This window comes from Nerophis lumbriciformis, linkage group LG32, assembly GCF_033978685.3.
Source record: "Nerophis lumbriciformis linkage group LG32, RoL_Nlum_v2.1, whole genome shotgun sequence".
In the NCBI taxonomy this organism is placed as follows: Eukaryota; Metazoa; Chordata; class Actinopteri; order Syngnathiformes; family Syngnathidae; genus Nerophis; species Nerophis lumbriciformis.
Window position 1 is genome coordinate 8,721,637 of NC_084579.2, and position 16,610 is coordinate 8,738,246.

The 16,610-nt window shown below is 41.1% G+C and overlaps 2 protein-coding genes across 3 annotated transcripts in view; one reads left to right on the forward strand and one right to left on the reverse strand.

The window, feature by feature from the left end:
- Window positions 1–5,514: 5,514 nt before the first annotated feature.
- Window positions 5,515–14,433, reverse strand: car15 (carbonic anhydrase 15). Its single transcript, XM_061927020.2, has 8 exons — window positions 14,247–14,433; window positions 14,147–14,173; window positions 8,813–8,989; window positions 8,602–8,747; window positions 8,437–8,529; window positions 8,291–8,357; window positions 5,981–6,141; window positions 5,515–5,909 (listed from the first exon to the last, which is right to left on the reverse strand). The coding sequence occupies exons 1-8, from the start codon at window positions 14,308–14,310 to the stop codon at window positions 5,697–5,699; spliced, it is 948 nt and encodes a 315-aa protein (XP_061783004.1). The 5' UTR covers window positions 14,311–14,433; the 3' UTR covers window positions 5,515–5,696.
- Window positions 5,748–16,610, forward strand: part of LOC133574764 (uncharacterized) — a 115,531-nt gene continuing 104,668 nt past the window's right edge. For both annotated transcript variants that reach the window (XM_061927023.1, XM_061927022.1), the window contains exons 1-2: window positions 5,748–5,895; window positions 14,238–14,343. The gene's annotated coding sequence lies outside the window, so the exon portion shown is untranslated. The remainder of the gene's footprint in view (window positions 5,896–14,237; window positions 14,344–16,610) is intronic.

Genomic DNA, 16,610 nt, shown 5'->3' on the forward strand with positions numbered 1-16,610 from the left:
GGAGAATATTTGTCCCGGGAGGTTTTCGGGTGATGCGCTGAATTTTGGGAGTCTCCCGGAAAATTCGGGAGGGTTGGCAAGTATGCGCTATAAAGTCTCGTTATTGATATATTTTTTAAATTTGTATATATTTTTGTAATTGATATAAATGTTATCATAAATAATTTGAATGTTTTTTTAATTCAAACCAAATCCAATTTATATTTGCCATGTTATAAATAGCGAGACATAAGTGACTACTTGTTGCTAGGCAGGATATATATATTTTTTTAAATGGCTAGGAAGACAAAGAAAGAAATAGCACCATCTGCTGGTTACGGTGTGGCACTGACATACATGACGATGGCCACTGCTACTTTTATTCATACATTAAATCTAATCAAAACAATGTAAAAATTTACGTTGATTCGTATGTTTCTACTTTTGATCGACATACATCTGAAATGTGTTTTTTTTTTCTTAAATCTTTAATCAATGAAGATGACTATTGTTTATGGTGACGTCACCCTTGCACGAACCAGGACAAGAAAGCTCTTGTTTGTGTTCATGTGGTCATGGCCGTGCCAGGAGGAGAATGGTGTGTAAACGCGAAGATAAGACATGAAACATCTGCTCACACACATCACTCTCACCCACATACACACTTAGTAATAGCTGGCGCCATTTAGCTATTAATATTAACGCCGGCATGCTAACGCGTTATCATGTTGGGGAAAGTGCGGAACAGAAATGATTGAGGATAGTTTCGGGTGTCAAATTCAATGTTTGGCTTTACCAAAAATGGTTCTACCGCTGGACTGCAATGTATTTTATCCGATCCTCAAATGACAATAAATGGTGGCGAAAAATAAGAACGTAAAATGCTAAATAGAATAAAAAAATAACTGGAAAGCGAGCGCGTAACGTAGCGAAAGTGCTGAAAATAACCGATTGTGGCTAATGCTAGTTAGCCACAATACTAGCAATTAGCTAGTAACCTCGACCTCAAAGTTTGACGGTAAAGACAATATATTTATGTATTTCACTGTCAATTATAGAAGTAAAAATATATTTAGACATGAAAATGTCTAATTAGCATGTCTAATGAAAATACAGTGGTCGTGTGAACAATTTGGACCACCGTAGCTAAATCATCTGTTCGACATACAAGGACACGTTTTACAATAATGCTCTATTTGTGCTAAAACGACAACAGTTTCACTGCTTTTTATTATCATTGTGGACTTGTTGACTCATATGAAGAAATAAAATATGTCCCAAAACTTAAAAAGCAAACATATTAAGTTCATACATTAGGATTGGAGGTTCGTGAATTTTATTGTCCGTCATTACTGCTGTCTAAATATTTTCCATTCAAGACCAATAATAGCTAAAACGACATCCGTTTCACTGCTTTTTTTTAATCAATATGGACTTGTTGACCCATATGAAAAACTTTAAAACGTCCCAAAACTGAAAAAGCAAACATATTAATTTTTTGCTGAAGGATGTCAATGTATGAAATCTAGGTCTAAGTCAGACCAACATAGAGGTTTTTGTTTCATGTCTCTACGACATTCATACCGGAAGTTACAAGCAGTTTTGTGTATGTTTTTTCTTAGGGGGCGCTAGAGAGCAATTTAGAGTTTTGGGTTGTTTTTTTTTTTATTAGATCGCTATTTTTGCCAGTCCTGATGTGTGTGTCAAATATGGTGAGTTTTGAAGCATGTTAAGGGGGTCAAATTACAGCTCAAAGAGGCGGCGGAATAATAATAATAAAACAAACAAAATACAGTAGGGTCCTCTGTCCCAAAGGGACATTGCGGTCCCTAATGACAACCGTTTCACTGCTTTTTTTTAAATAATTGTGAACTTGTCGATACATAGAAGAAATAAAACATGTCCCTGTCAGGCTCAAACACAGATGACATCTATTAAACAGACAAGAAGCAAGGAATCATGCAGAGACAGAGTTACATTTTGTTCATTTAGGGGAGACGTTTTGGGCTGTACTCTAGTTACAGAAAGAACCTACGCTCTAAAGTCCAGCCCACGTGCGCCTGTATTTATTTGGGAGGTCCCTGGTTACATCACTGAGGCTGCTGCTGAAGGAAGGGCGGGTAATTTCAGCAGCCCCAGTTAGACACAATATATGATTATTCAGAAATGCAAATATGCTGACACTCGTGATATCGCCCTGTCTCTGCTTTGTCTGCGTCACGGTACTCGATGTTCGGCCTTGGCAGTCAGCAGGCCGGTTCTGGACACAAACACTGATACCAGATGACTCGCTTTCCACAGATAGAAAAGTACAACTTCAGCACAATTGATAATAACTATAGCAACGGCCTTTAAACATAAGAGTTGTGTGATAACCTACACATAATTATTCTAACAGTCCCAAAACTGAAAAAGCAAACATGTTAAGGTCATACATTAGGATTGGAGGTTCATGAATTTTATTGTCCGTCATTGCTGCTAGGTAAATAAGGTATTTCCTATTCGAGACCAATAATAGCTAAAATGACACCCGTTTCACTGCTTTTTTTAATCATTGTGGACTTGTTGACCCATATGAAGAAATAAAATGTCCCAAAACTGCACTGCAAAAAGTTAGTGTTCAAAAACAAGGACAAATATTTTATTTGAACTAATCAAAATTATCTGCCAATAGAACAAGAAAATGTGGCTTGTCAAGACTTTCCAAAACAAGTAAAATTAAAGCTGCAAGCAGCGTTGGTCGGGCCCGCATATTTGGCAGGTGCTAGTCCTAAGTGTCCCAATACTTTTGTCCAGTTTCAGTCCGAAGTGTCCCAATACTTTTGTCAAGTTGTAGTCCTAAGTGTCCCAATACTTTTGTTCAGAGGAGATAATGTTTGAAGAAAGGTGACCGTTTTTTTTTTTTAAAAATGTTTTGAAGGGGGAATTGCAAACTTCCTGTGGATTTTTGCTGAAGGATGTCAATGAATGAAATGTAGGTCTAAGTGAGACCTACATAGAGGTTTTTGTTTCATGTCTCTCCGACCTTCCCAGTGGGAGTTACAGGCAGTTGTGTCATTTTTTTCTTCAGAGGAGCAGTTTTTTCTGCGTTTTATTCCAAAATTGCGGTAGAGCGCAATTTTGAGATTTGGAGTTAGGTTTTTTTATTAGATCGCAATTTTTGCCAGTCCTGATGTGTGTGTTCAGTTTGGTGAGTTTTGAAGCATGTTAAGGGGGTCAAATTACAGCTCAAAGAGGCAAAAGTGACTGTTTTTAGTACATTTTTGTCTTGAAGGGGGAATTGCCAACTTCCTGTTGATTTTTGCCCGGGGATGTACCATTATGAAATCTAGGTCTAAGTCAGACCTACACAGAGGTTTTTGTTTCATGTCTCTCCGATCTTCCTAGTGGGAGATATAGGCAGTCTAGTTTTTTTTTTTCCTAGGGGGCGCTAGAGCGCAATTTTGAGTTTTGGGGTTCGGTTTTTTTTAAAAAAAAGGTAATTTTCGCAGGTCCTGATGTGTGGGTCAAATATGGTGAGTTTTGAAGCATGTTAAGTGGGTCAAATTACAGTTTGTTGTGGCAGCGGAAGAATAAAGAATAATAAAACCTTACAAATACAATAGGTCCTTATGTCCCATTGCATAAGGACTCCCTTTGGGAGTCCTTATACAATGGGCCATGCGGGCCCTAATAATAATAATAAAACGTTACAAATTCAATAGGTCCTTATGTCCCATTGCAAAAGGACTCCCGTTGGGATTCCTTTTACAATGGGCCATGCGGGCCCTAATAATAATAATAAAACGTTACAAATTCAATAGGTCCTTATGTCCCATTGCAAAAGGACTCCCGTTGGGATTCCTTTTACAATGGGCCATGCGGGCCCTAATTAGCTAACCTCAATGAACCCCAAAATACCTTAAAATAAGTATATTCTCACTAATAACAACTGTACTTTTCTTGATAGAAAAAAACAAATATGAGACCTTTTTTCTCAGTATGTTGAAAAATATTCTTAAATTAAGTTAATGCTAGTGCCATTATCTTGACATAATGATATGCGCTCGGCATTACATTTCTTGAAACTTGTACTAAAAACGAATTTATTGTTCTTAATGGAAAGGCAACAAGGCAACCGCTTGTTACTCTCGGGGTCTACTAGCCGCTCAGGAAAATCATATGGTCTAAAAATGCATTTTTCTATCGATAACATGACATAATCGCGCCAAGTGCGTGCTCTTTCAGTCAATTAGTGCGCAAGGAATATATATATATATATATATATATATATATATATATATATATATTTACAGCCCGGCCCCCGGCCAATTTTTTTTTGATTGTCAATTTGAAGAATTTATCTGAATGTGCATGAAATATTTCTGTTCAAAATTGTTTGAAATGTCAAATGTTTAAATATCCTTTTTTTTTTCTTTTTTCTTTTTTTTTAGATAAGATAAATAAATCTTTTCTTGGATAAAAAAGAAAGTAAAACAATATCAAAATAATTACATAAAAAAAATAAAATGAAAATTAAATGAAAATGTTAGTGGACCAGCAGCACAAACAATCAAGTGTGCTTCAGGGACTATGTCCCTTGCAGAAGTGTTGTCCATGTTGTGGGAACCAGAATATTGGTAGCAGAAAGTAACAACCCCTTTTGTTTGACTGGGTGTGTATGAGTGTGAATGGGGGAGGGAGGTTTTTTTTTTGGGTTGATGCACTAGTTGAAAGTGTATCGTGTGTTTTTTTCTATGTTGATTTAATAATAAAAAAAAACAAAAAAACATTTGCAACTAAAAAAAAAAAGAAAAGATTTGTAAACAAAAAAAATTACAACAAAAACATTTTACAAAAAAGATTTTTGACCCAAAAATATTTCAACCAAAAAAGATTAAACAAAAAAAAAAACATTAGTAACCAGAAAAAAATAAATTAAACAATAATTTAAAAAAAATAGTTAATTTTGCAACTAAAATGTTTTGGTTTGAAAATATTTGAAATATTTTTTTTTTTGTTTGCAAATATTTTGTTTTGTTGGATAAAAAAGCTACATACACAAAAAGAACAATATAATAGCTGTCCTCACATAATACTGCATACAGCACAGAGATATATGCGCATGATTATGTACAACAAAGTTAATCTCTTTGTAATTCCTAATAAAATCTTAATTAATAAAAAAAAAAAAAAAATTAAATATTAACTGTCAGTTTACTGTACTGTGCCAACTGTTCTACTATAAGAGTACATATTTTCTATTGTTTCATTGAAAATAAAACAGCAAAGTTCATTTGGCTGTCATCCGTTTTAATTATGAGACACAATTGTGTCAAAGTCATGATTTTTTATTTCATGCTTTAAAAAAGAAATGATTACTTTGAAAAAGCAGTTTTATACTTGTGAGTGTTGATGACACAGCTTCGCAACACTTCATATTCTAGTTTCAAGCATGTTTTACTCAATATAGGTCATCAAATCTCAGCAACAAGCTGTAATATCTTACTGAGATCATTTAGGACCAAAACACTTAAAACAAGTAAAACACTCTAACATAAAATCTGCTTAGTGAGAATAATTATCTTGTCAGACAGAAAATAAGCAAATATCACCCTTATTTGAGATATTTAATCTTTCTTAGATTTCAGTTTGTGCAGTGTGAAAAAGCAAACATATTAAGGTCATACATTAGGATTGGATGTTCATGGATTTAAATTGTCTGTCATTTCTGCTGGCTAAAGAAGGTATTTCCTATTCAAGACTGTTAGGAGGAGGACCGCGGCCGACCCGAGGGTTCGCCCTGTTGACCCCGTGAGCGTTTTGGCATCTCTGGATGCCCAGACTTCCCGGCTGAATGTGGGATGGACGTGTCTGAAGTTGTTCCTCAAAAGCGTCTCCTGCTCGGCGTCCTTCTCCGTGGAGAACATCCGGGAGGTAAAGTCGCCCAGCTAAAAGAACAAATAAAACATTTACTCTCCGAGACCCAGCAGTAATGACGGCTCTTGGTAAAGAGACCTACTTGAGTCCATGAGATGTAGATGGGGACCTCGTAAAGGGTCCAGACCACCGACTGAGAGCAAGGAGGGGTGGTGAGGCTACCATAATACCTGTAATACTGGCTCATGTTGTTCTCAGGCAGCAGGCTCATCAGGGGAAAAGGCGTCACGTTGGTGGTTTGCCCTTGGGGGAAATGGCAAAAGAAAACATAATAGCAAGCTGTGTTGTTTATGACTGCTTGACAATCCTTGTGATGTAAATATATCCCTGACGTCGTAGCAACCTGATTAGATATGCCGTAGTGCTGAAATAAATGCTGTGTATAAAGATGAAAACAAAAATCAATTGAAAAATATATTTTGTGGTTAAATCTGTTGAGTAAAGAATGTACAAACGAGTGAGAGGAGAACTTGATCGACTATATCACAGGTGTCAAACTCAAGGCCCGGGGGTCCAAATGTGGCCCGCCACTTCATTTTATTTTAGGATCTTCAGCTCTCACTGGATCGGTTCGCAGCTGAGTGTGAAGCGACTGGGATGGGAATCAGCACCTCCAAGTCCGAGTCCATGGTTCTCGCCCGGAAAAGGGTAGAGTGCCATCTCCGGGTTGGGGAGGAGATCTTGCCCCAAGTGGAGGAGTTCAAGTACCTCGGAGTCTTGTTCACGAGTGAGGGGCGGCGTCTTCAGTAATGCAGACACTGTATCGATCCGTTGTGGTGAAGAAGGAGCTGAGCCGGAAGGCAAAGCTCTCAATTTACCGGTCGATCTACGTTCCCATCCTCACCTATGGTCATGAGCTTTGGGTTATGACCGAAAGGACAAGATCACGGGTACAAGTGGGTACAATGAGTTTCCTCCGCCGGGTGGCGGGGCTCTCCCTTAGAGATAGGGTGAGAAGCTCTGTCATCCGGGGGGAGCTCAAAGTAAAGCCGCTGCTCCTCCACATCGAGAGGAGCCAGATGAGGTGGTTCGGGCATCTGGTCAGGATGCCACCCGAGCGCCTCCCTAGGGAGGTGTTTAGGGCACGTCCGACCGGTAGGAGGCCACGGGGAAGACCCAGGACACGTTGGGAAGACTATGTCTCCCGGCTGGCCTGGGAACGTCTCGGGATCCTTCGGGAGGAGCTGGACGAAGTGGCTGGGGAGAGGGAAGTCTGGGCTTCCCTGCTTAGGATGCTGCCCCCGCGACCCAACCTCGGATAAGCGGAAGAAGATGGATGGATGGATGGATGGATGGATGGATGTTGGATGATGTTGCTTACTGCAGGTAATGAAAATGTTCTTCCTGTGTCGTGCCTTGATCCGGAAGTATATCCCGTTTCGTCTACTATTCGTTTGTAATGTTTTTGCTGGAAAGGATTCTTCATTCAGGTCTCAAGGTTGGCAAGTATGCCCACGGCACACCAGACTCAGTGGTTGAAAAACACTGGATTAGAGCATACTTGCCAACCTTGAGACCTCCGATTTCGGGAGGTGGGGGGAGGGGGTGGGGGTGGGCATGGTCGGGGTGGGACGAGGGCGTGGTTGGGGGCGTGGCTAAAAGGGGAGGAGTATATTTACAGCTAGAATTCACCAAGTCAAGTATTTCATATATATATATATATATATATATATATATATATATATATATATATATATATATATATATATATATAAGAAATACTTGACGTTCAGTGAATTCTAGCTATATATATATATATATATACATATATATATATTTATTTTATTATATATATATATATATATATATATATATATATATATATATATATAAAATAAATACTTGAATTTCAGTGTTCATTTATTTACACATATACACACACATAACACTCTTCTACTCATTGTTGAGTTAAGGGTTGAATTGTCCATCCTTGTTCTATTCTCTGTCACTATTTTTCTAACCATGCTGAACACACTCTGATGATGCATTGCTGTGTGGCACGCACAAAAGTGCTTTCATCAAATGCACTAGATGGCAGTATTGTCCTGTTTAAGAGTGTCACAACATTGCTGTTTACGGCAGACGAACTGCTTTACGGTATACAAAAACGTGACTGCTGTTGTTGTGTGTTGTTGCCGCGCTGGGAGGACGTTAATGAAACTGCCTAACAATAAACCAATGAGGACCTGAGTCCGCCTGAATTTCGGGAGATTTTCGGGAGAAAATTTGTCCCGGGAGGTTTTCGGGAGAGGCGCTGAATTTCGGGAGTCTCCCGGAAAATCCGGGAGGGTTGGCAAGTATGGATTAGAGATGCCACAAAGTAGGTGGCAAAACTTTAACCATATGTGTGTTGCAGGCCAAAGGGCATTGAGAAAAAAAGATGTTGTCTAACCTTTGTAAGCAATTGAAGACAACTTTTGTGAAATAAGTCCAAAGTGAGTATTCTCTCCAAAAACAACCTGCAACAGGAAGAACAACTGATCACGTTTTGGCTGTAAGACGCGCATTAAAACAGTTGGATGGACAAAGTAGACTGACGTCGATAAAGAAGGCCAGCACAGCGAGCCCGGTGGGATCCTCCAAGGCGGCGGACAAGTTGGGATGGATGGCCTTCACGTTGACCACGTGCATCTGCACGCCAGACAACACAAACACGTTCACGGCGACCGCAGCGTACGTGCGTCAACGCCAGGCGGAGTCTACCTCCATCGGGTATCTGCGCCCGTCCACGGTGTGCTCTGAGCCGTTGCTGCCGGGCCCCCCCCAGTGGAAGTGCAGCTGCAGGGTGTGGTACACGTCAGGAAGGCCGCCTCCGCTCACCGTCATGCCGCCGCCCACCTCCAACACCACTGCCAGCGCCGGCAAACGTTGCTTTCATGCATCAAAACATGCCCCGCGTCACCAAAAGACTCACCCGAGTGGCCGTCGTTAGTCAGCGTCCATGAGCCCGCTTGGGCCACGTCGAAGCCCAGCAGGTGTAGAGGTCCCAGGGAGTGGTTGGTGGTCACCGCCTGCTCCAAATTGATGGGGGAGTGAAGTTCTTCAAGTAGAGGGTGACATGATGGGAACGCTTCACCCCACGCGTAAGGATCTGGACTCAAACCCAAACACAATCAACACTTTGAAGATGTGCGGCGTATGCATGGCTCAAGGTAGAAAACATTTGTTATAAACACACTGCTAGAATTATCTTTTCTAATGTCTCACTTTTCGCTTTCTATTTACACCCAAAATGAGATGCATGCTTCTCACTTGCTAGTCAAAGATCTTCTCTGTCTAGTGCAAAAACACCACGTCAAAGACCTTTTATGACATGGCTGTTTTTAAAGGACACACAGCAAAAAGACTCGTCAAAGATTCTTTATATGACAGGAGGGCTCTGTTGCTAAAGAACCACCTGCAAAAATACTATAGTCAAATATATTTGACATAACAGAAGTGTTTTGCTGTTTTTAAGCATGTACTGCAAAAACACTCATTAAAGATCCTGTCATGTCTGTGTAATCATGTTTTGTTTTAGTCATGTTTTGTTTAGTTATTGGACTCTTTAGTTTCTGGCGTTTCACTCCCTTGTCTTGTTTCCATGATTGCCCATTAGTTTCACCTGTTCCACGTTTGGACTCATTGTGCACTCTTGTTTGTCACCATAGCAACCCATTCGTTTTCACCTGTCACGTCACGCACCTGTTTCACGTTTTGAGTCACGCGCCTGTTTTCGTTAATCATGGCTGTAGTATTTAAGTTCATTGTTTTCAGTTTGTCTGTCTGACGACATCCCACAATTATGCTCGACACTTGATTTCATGTCCATCGTTCATGCTGCTCCTTTTAGTCCATGCCAAGTAAGTTTGGTTTATTAATGCTATAGTCTTTTGGTTTCATAGTTTGTTCTCCGCCACTGTGCGCGCTTTTCGTTTGTACTTTATTTTGATATATTAAATAAACCATGTATTCACATTCCCGTCTCGCCCGAGCCAACTTTCCGTTGCATTCCGGAAAAGCAAACACCCAGGACCAAGTCATGACAGATCCTCGCTATAACAGCATTGTCCTGTTGTTTTTAAAGATGTACTGCAAAAATACTCATCAAAGATCCTCTCTATAACAGCATTGTGCTGTTATTTTTAAGGATGTACTACAAAAATACTCATCAAAGATCCTCTCTCTAACAGTATTGTCCGGTTATTTTTAAGGATGTTTTTTTGTTGTTGCGATTTCTAAGGATGTGCATACATTCTCATCAAAGATCCTTTATTTGACCGGACTGCTTTGCTGGTAAATAACGTACTGAAAAAATCCCAGTCAAACATCTTCTACATAACGGAAGTGTTCTGCTGTTTTTAAGGATGTACTGCAAAAACACTACTCAAAGATCCTTTATACTGTATGTCAGGACGCACTTCTGTTTTTCATAGGCTTATTGCAAAAACACTAATATAACAGAAGAGATTTGCTGTTTTTAAGTATGTGCAAAAAAGGCCTGTCAAAGATCCTTTATATTTACTGTATGTCAGGAGCATACTTGCCAACCTTGAAACCTCCGATTTCGGGAGGTGGGGGCCGGGGGGGCGTGGTCAGGGGTGGGGCGGGGTGTGGTTGGGGGTGTGGTTAAGAGGGGAGGAGTATATTGACTTCTATTCACCAAGTCAAGTATTTCATACATATATATATATATATATATATATATATATATATATATATATATATATATATATATATATATATATATATATATATATATATATATATACATCCTGAAAATATGCAAACAAAACTGTTTAGATAATTGATACTTCAAACTTGCATAAATAAATCTTAAGGAATATAACATAACTTGGCTTCTGAGAGCTTCAAAATGTAATTGTTGGAATAATTGTTTGTAAGTTATCACAAAAGAAATGTTGTATTACATTATGTTCCTAATAAGAAGATGAAGGCTGTCTTTCGAGGCCTAACAAGAGGAAGAAGGCTTGTGAAACTCCACTATGATTTCAACACGGACAGATGGCAGGATCTGCTCAACTTCCAGAGGAACTCTCTTTGAAGTGTTAAACGAACTCTCTTTGAAGTATTTCACAAACTCTCTTCCAACTATTTGGTAACCGAGGTCAACGCTATTTACGACCCGCTGCCCTCTTGAAGTCGCTGTGGTCAGGAGACGGGAGGGGTTAGCCATTGTCCTCTAACACCTGCCCTAGCTGGATCCAGGAAGAGCCCAAGCCCGAGACATCCTCTTCTTTGTCTTCAATGTGACCGAAAACAATGACTGTTTTACATACTTTCCATTCCTGCTGAGACATGTGTTGGTGCGTGAACATTGAATATCTAAATAAAAGAGGAGACGAAAACCTTCTTCGTCAGAGCGTGGTGCAGGACTGTACAGAGAGTGCAGTGGCCATGTCTCTCCTCAATATTGAGTCCAAATTGAATTCTGTCTCTGTTTGATTCCTTGCCTTTTGTCTTGTTTAATAGATGTCCTCAGTGTTTGAACGTGACAGTAATGAATAAAATGCTAAAGTTGTTAAAAAACAAGCAATTATTTTAATAATTAAATATGGTCATTTTAAGTGAATTGTGATCATTTAAAATTAATTATTTCAAATATGTTTATTTTAATGTATAATTCTATGGCTGGATGTAATAAGGAATCAGAAAAAAATACAAATAAAAATACAATTAATTTTGATGTTTTTAGCAAAATATAGTAAAAATGTATTTCGTTTTTGTTTTTTTTTAATTAGAAAATATATTTATTTTTAGGTAAGATAAACATAATAATACAATTTATCTCTAGTATGGATGATTTAGTTCTTGTCACCCTGTTGTCCTCCTGTCGTGAAAAAAGGCTGTCCTCACTCAGGTCCGCATGGAGCTGGAGGGGGCGTGGCTTCCAGCTCCGGCTGAAAATCGGGAGATTCTCGGGAGAATATTTGTTCCGGGAGGTTTTCGGGAGTCTCCCGGAAAATTCGGGAGGGTTGGCAAGTATGGTCAGGAGCACTCTATTGCCTTTAAAGGCCTATTGCGAAACCACTGGTCAAAGATCTTCTACTAATGGGAGCGTTCTGCTGTTTTGAAGGATACACCACAAAAACACTTGTCAAAGATCATTTATATGGAGCTCTCTGCCTTTTTCAATTAAGCACCTCATTTGGGTTTTGTGTTGCAATTTCTAAGGATGTGCATAAAATACTCATCAAAGATCCTTTATTTGACAGGACTGCTTTGCTGCTAAATAACCTACTGCAAAAACCCTAGTCAAAACATCTTCTACATAACGCAAGTGTTCTGCTGTTTTTAAGGATGTACTGCAGAAACATTTGTCAAAGATCCTCTATGTGACAGGATTGTTCTGTTTTTAAGGACTCCCTGCAAAAAATAATAATTGATAGGACCACTCTGATGTTTAAGAAGCTGCTGCAAATATATTTGATGTAAAAAGATGTATTGTTTTGAAGTACTTCCTGCAGATATGCCTGTCAAAGATCCTCTATATCAGTGGTCCCCAACCACAGGTCCGGGGACCAGTACCGGTCCGTGACGCATTTGCTACCGGGCCGGAGAGAAACATTAAATAATTCATAAAGGACAACACGTGACAAAGAAGTTGGGAAAGGTGGCAATAAATACTGAAAAAGTTGATGAATGCTCATCAAACACTTATTTGGAACATCCCACAGGTGTGCAGGCTAATTGGGAACAGGTGGGTGCCATGATTGGGTATAAAAACAGCTTCCCAAAAAATGCTCAGTCTTTCACAAGAAAGGATGGGGCGAGGTACACCCCTTTGTCCACAATTGCGTGAGCAAATAGTCAAACAGTTTAAGAACAACGTTTCTCAAAGTGCAATTGTAAGAAATTTAGGGATTTCAACATCTACGGTCCATAATATCATCAAAAGGTTCAGAGAATCTGGAGAAATCACTCCACGTAAGCGGCATGGCACGGAAACCAACATTGAATGACCGTGACCTTCGATCCCTCAGACGGCACTGTATCAAAAACCGACATCAATCTCTAAAGGATATCACCACATGGGCTCAGGAACACTTCAGAAAACCACTGTCACTAAATACAGTTTGTCGCTACATCTGTAAGTGCAAGTTAAAGCTCTACTATGCAAAGCGAAAGCCATTTATCAACAACACCCAGAAACGCCACCGGCTTCTCTGGGCCCGAGATCATCTAAGATGGACTGATGCAAAGTGGAAAAGTGTTCTGTGGTCTGACGAGTCCACTTTTCAAATTGTTTTGGAACCATTCGACATCGTGTCGTCCGGACCAAAGGGGAAGCGAACCATCCAGACTGTTATCGACGCAAAGTTCAAAAGCCAGCATCTGTAATGGTATGGGGGTGTATTAGTGCCCAAGACATGGGTAACTTACACATCTGTGAAGGCACTATTAATGCTGAAAGGTACATACAGGTTTTGGAGCAACATATGCTGCCATCTAAGCGCCGTCTTTTTCATGGACGCCCCTGCTTATTTCAGCAAGCCACATTCAGCACGTGTTACAACAGCGTGGCTTCGTAAAAAAAAGAGTGCGGGTACTTTCCTGGCCCGCCTGCAGTCCAGACCTGTCTCCCATCTAAAATGTGTGGCGCATTATGAAGCGTAAAATACGACAGCGAACGACTGAAGCTCTACATAAAACAAGAATGGGAAATAATTCCACTTTCAAAGCTTTAACAATTAGTTTCCTCAGTTCCCAATCGTTTATTGAGTGTTGTTAAAAGAAAAGGTGATGTAACACAGTGGTGAACATGCCCTTTCCCAGCTACTTTGGTACGTGTTGCAGCCATGAAATTCTAAGTTAATTATTATTTGCAAAAAAAAAAAAAGTTTATGAGTTTGAACATCAAATATGTTGTCTTTGTAGTGCATTCAATTGAATATGGGTTGAAAAGGATTTGCAAATCATTGTATTCCGTTTATATTTACATCTAACACAATTTCCCAACTCATATGGAAATGGGGTTTGTAGAAAAGTGACAGATTGTAGCCAAAGGCTGATTTCCATCAGCATCTCATTGTAAAGAAACACTAATTCAGCGTTATAGTGAGTTGTATTTTTCATGCACTTAATTTTGCTGTATTTATCTGGCACTAGTAGAAAGCCGGTCCCTGAAAATAATGCCTACATTAAACCGGTCCGTGGTGCAAAAAAGGTTGCTCTATATGACAGAAGTTTTCAAGTGGAGTATAGATATAATGGAGACATATTGCGAGGTAGAAATAAAGTGACTTACCACAGTGTGGCTTATTGTAGCAATAGTCTGGAATAAAATAGAAGAAAGAATGACCATGGTTTGGTGACAGAGTGAATCCGATTTGTTGCAGGAGGCTCACCCAGATCTTCAGCCCAGGAAGCATGGATGCTCACCAGGAGAGCAGCAACAGCCACAATCATCATAGGAGAGCCTGGTCCTGGTCCTGATCCAAACAGGTGACGGGGGGCGGGGGGACCCAGGTGTACCCGCTTAAATAGGCAAACTTTCTCTCCTTCTGATCGCTGAAGCGCATCCTGACCAGCCTGGTGGTCTCTTTTTTTTTTTTTTTTTTTGGCCGTTGTTGCTCCAACAAGCTCATTGATGCCCAACGCACACCCCCACCCCCACCCCCACCCCGCCATTGACGTCCTCAGAATAGTAACTGGAGCCATTCATGGACGTGTAGTCGCCAATCAGACGGTAACACAATATACTCCTGAGGACGCTTGAAAAATGCATCACCTTTATAAAGACTTTCTTAAAATAATCACGGAAAACACTTACATTTAAAAGAACACTTAAAATAATAACAAAAATATTATTTTTAATTTTTAAAAAAATGTATTAATTAAAGCAGAACAAATGTGGAATAATATTTTCAAGCTGGTACACTGCAAAAAGTCGGTGTTCAAAAACAAGAAAAAAAAATACAAAAATGAGGGGTATTTTATTTGAACTAAGCAAAATGATCTGCCAATAGAACAAGAAAATTTGGCTTGTCAAGACTTTCCAAAACAAGTAAAATTAGCTAACCTCAATGAAGCCAAAAATAAAAAAATACTTTTTTGCTCAATATGTTGAAAAATATCCATCCATCCATCCATCCATCCATCTTCTTCCGCTTATCCGAGGTCGGGTCGCGGGGGCTGCAGCCTAAGCAGGGAAGCCCAGACTTCCCTCTCCCCAGCCACTTCGTCCAGCTCTTCCCGGGGGATCCCGAGGCGTTCCCAGGCCAGCCGGGAGAGATAGTCTTCCCAACGTGTCCTGGGTCTTCCCCGTGGCCTCCAACCGGTCGGACGTGCCCGAAACACCTCCCTAGGGAGGCGTTCGGGTGGCATCCTGACCAGATGCTCGAACCACCTCATCTGGCTCCTCTCCATGTGGAAGAGCAGCGACTTTACTTTGAGCTCCCCCCTGGATGACAGAGCTTCTCACCCTATCTCTAAGGGAGAGACCCGCCACTCGGCGGAGGAATCTCATTTCGGCAGCCTGTACCCGTGATCTTGTCCTTTCAGTCATGACCCAAAGCTTATTACTATAGGTGAGGATAGGAACGTAGATCCACCAGTAAATCGAGAGCTTTGCCTTCCGGCTCAGCTCCTTCTTCACCACAACGGATCGATACAGCGTCCGCATTACTGAAGACGCCGCACCGATCCGCCTGTCGATCTCACGATCCACTCTTCCCTCACTCGTGAACAAGACTCCGAGGTACTTGAACTCCTCCACTTGGGGCAAGATCTCCTCCCCAACCCGGAGATGGCACCCCACCCTTTTCCGGGCGAGAACCATGGACTCGGACTTGGAGGTGCTGATTCTCATCCCAGTCGCTTCACACTCGACTGCGAACCGATCCAGTGAGAGCTGAAGATCTTGGCCAGATGAAGCCATCAGGACCACATCATCTGCAAAAAGCAGAGACCTAATCCTGCAGCCACCAAATCAGATACCCTTAACACCCTGACTGCGCCTAGAAATTCTGTCCATAAAAGTTATGAACAGAATCAGTGACAAAGGGCAGCCTTGGCGGAGTCCAACCCTCACTGGAAACGGGTCCGACTTACTGCCGGCAATGCGGACCAAGCTCTGACACTGATCATACAGGGAGCGAACCGCCACAATAAGACAGTCCGTTACCCCATACTCTCTGAGCACTCCCCACAGAACTTCCCGGGGTACACGGTCGAATGCCCTCTCCAAGTCCACAAAGCACATGTAGACTGGTTGGGCAAACTCCCATGCACCCTCAAGGACCCTGCCGAGAGTATAGAGCTGGTCCACAGTTCCACGACCAGGACAAAAACCACACTGTTCCTCCTGAATGCGAGGTTAGACTATCCGGCGTAGCCTCCTCTCCAGTACACCTGAATAGACCTTACCGGGAAGGCTGAGGAGTGTGATCCCACGATAGTTGGAACACACCCTCCGGTTCCCCTTCTTAAAGAAAAGAACCACCACCCCGGTCTGCCAATCCAGAGGTACCGCCCCCGATGTCCACGCGATGTTGCAGAGTCTTGTCAACCAAGACAGCCCCACAACATCCAGAGCCCGAAGGAACTCCGGGCGGATCTCATCCACCCCCGGGGCCTTGCCACCGAGGAGCTTTTTAACTACCTCAGCAACCTCAGCCCCAGAAATAGAAGAGCCCACCACAGACTCCCCAGGCACTGCTTCCTCATAGGAAGACGTGCTGGTAGGATTGAGGAGGTCTTCGAAGTATTCC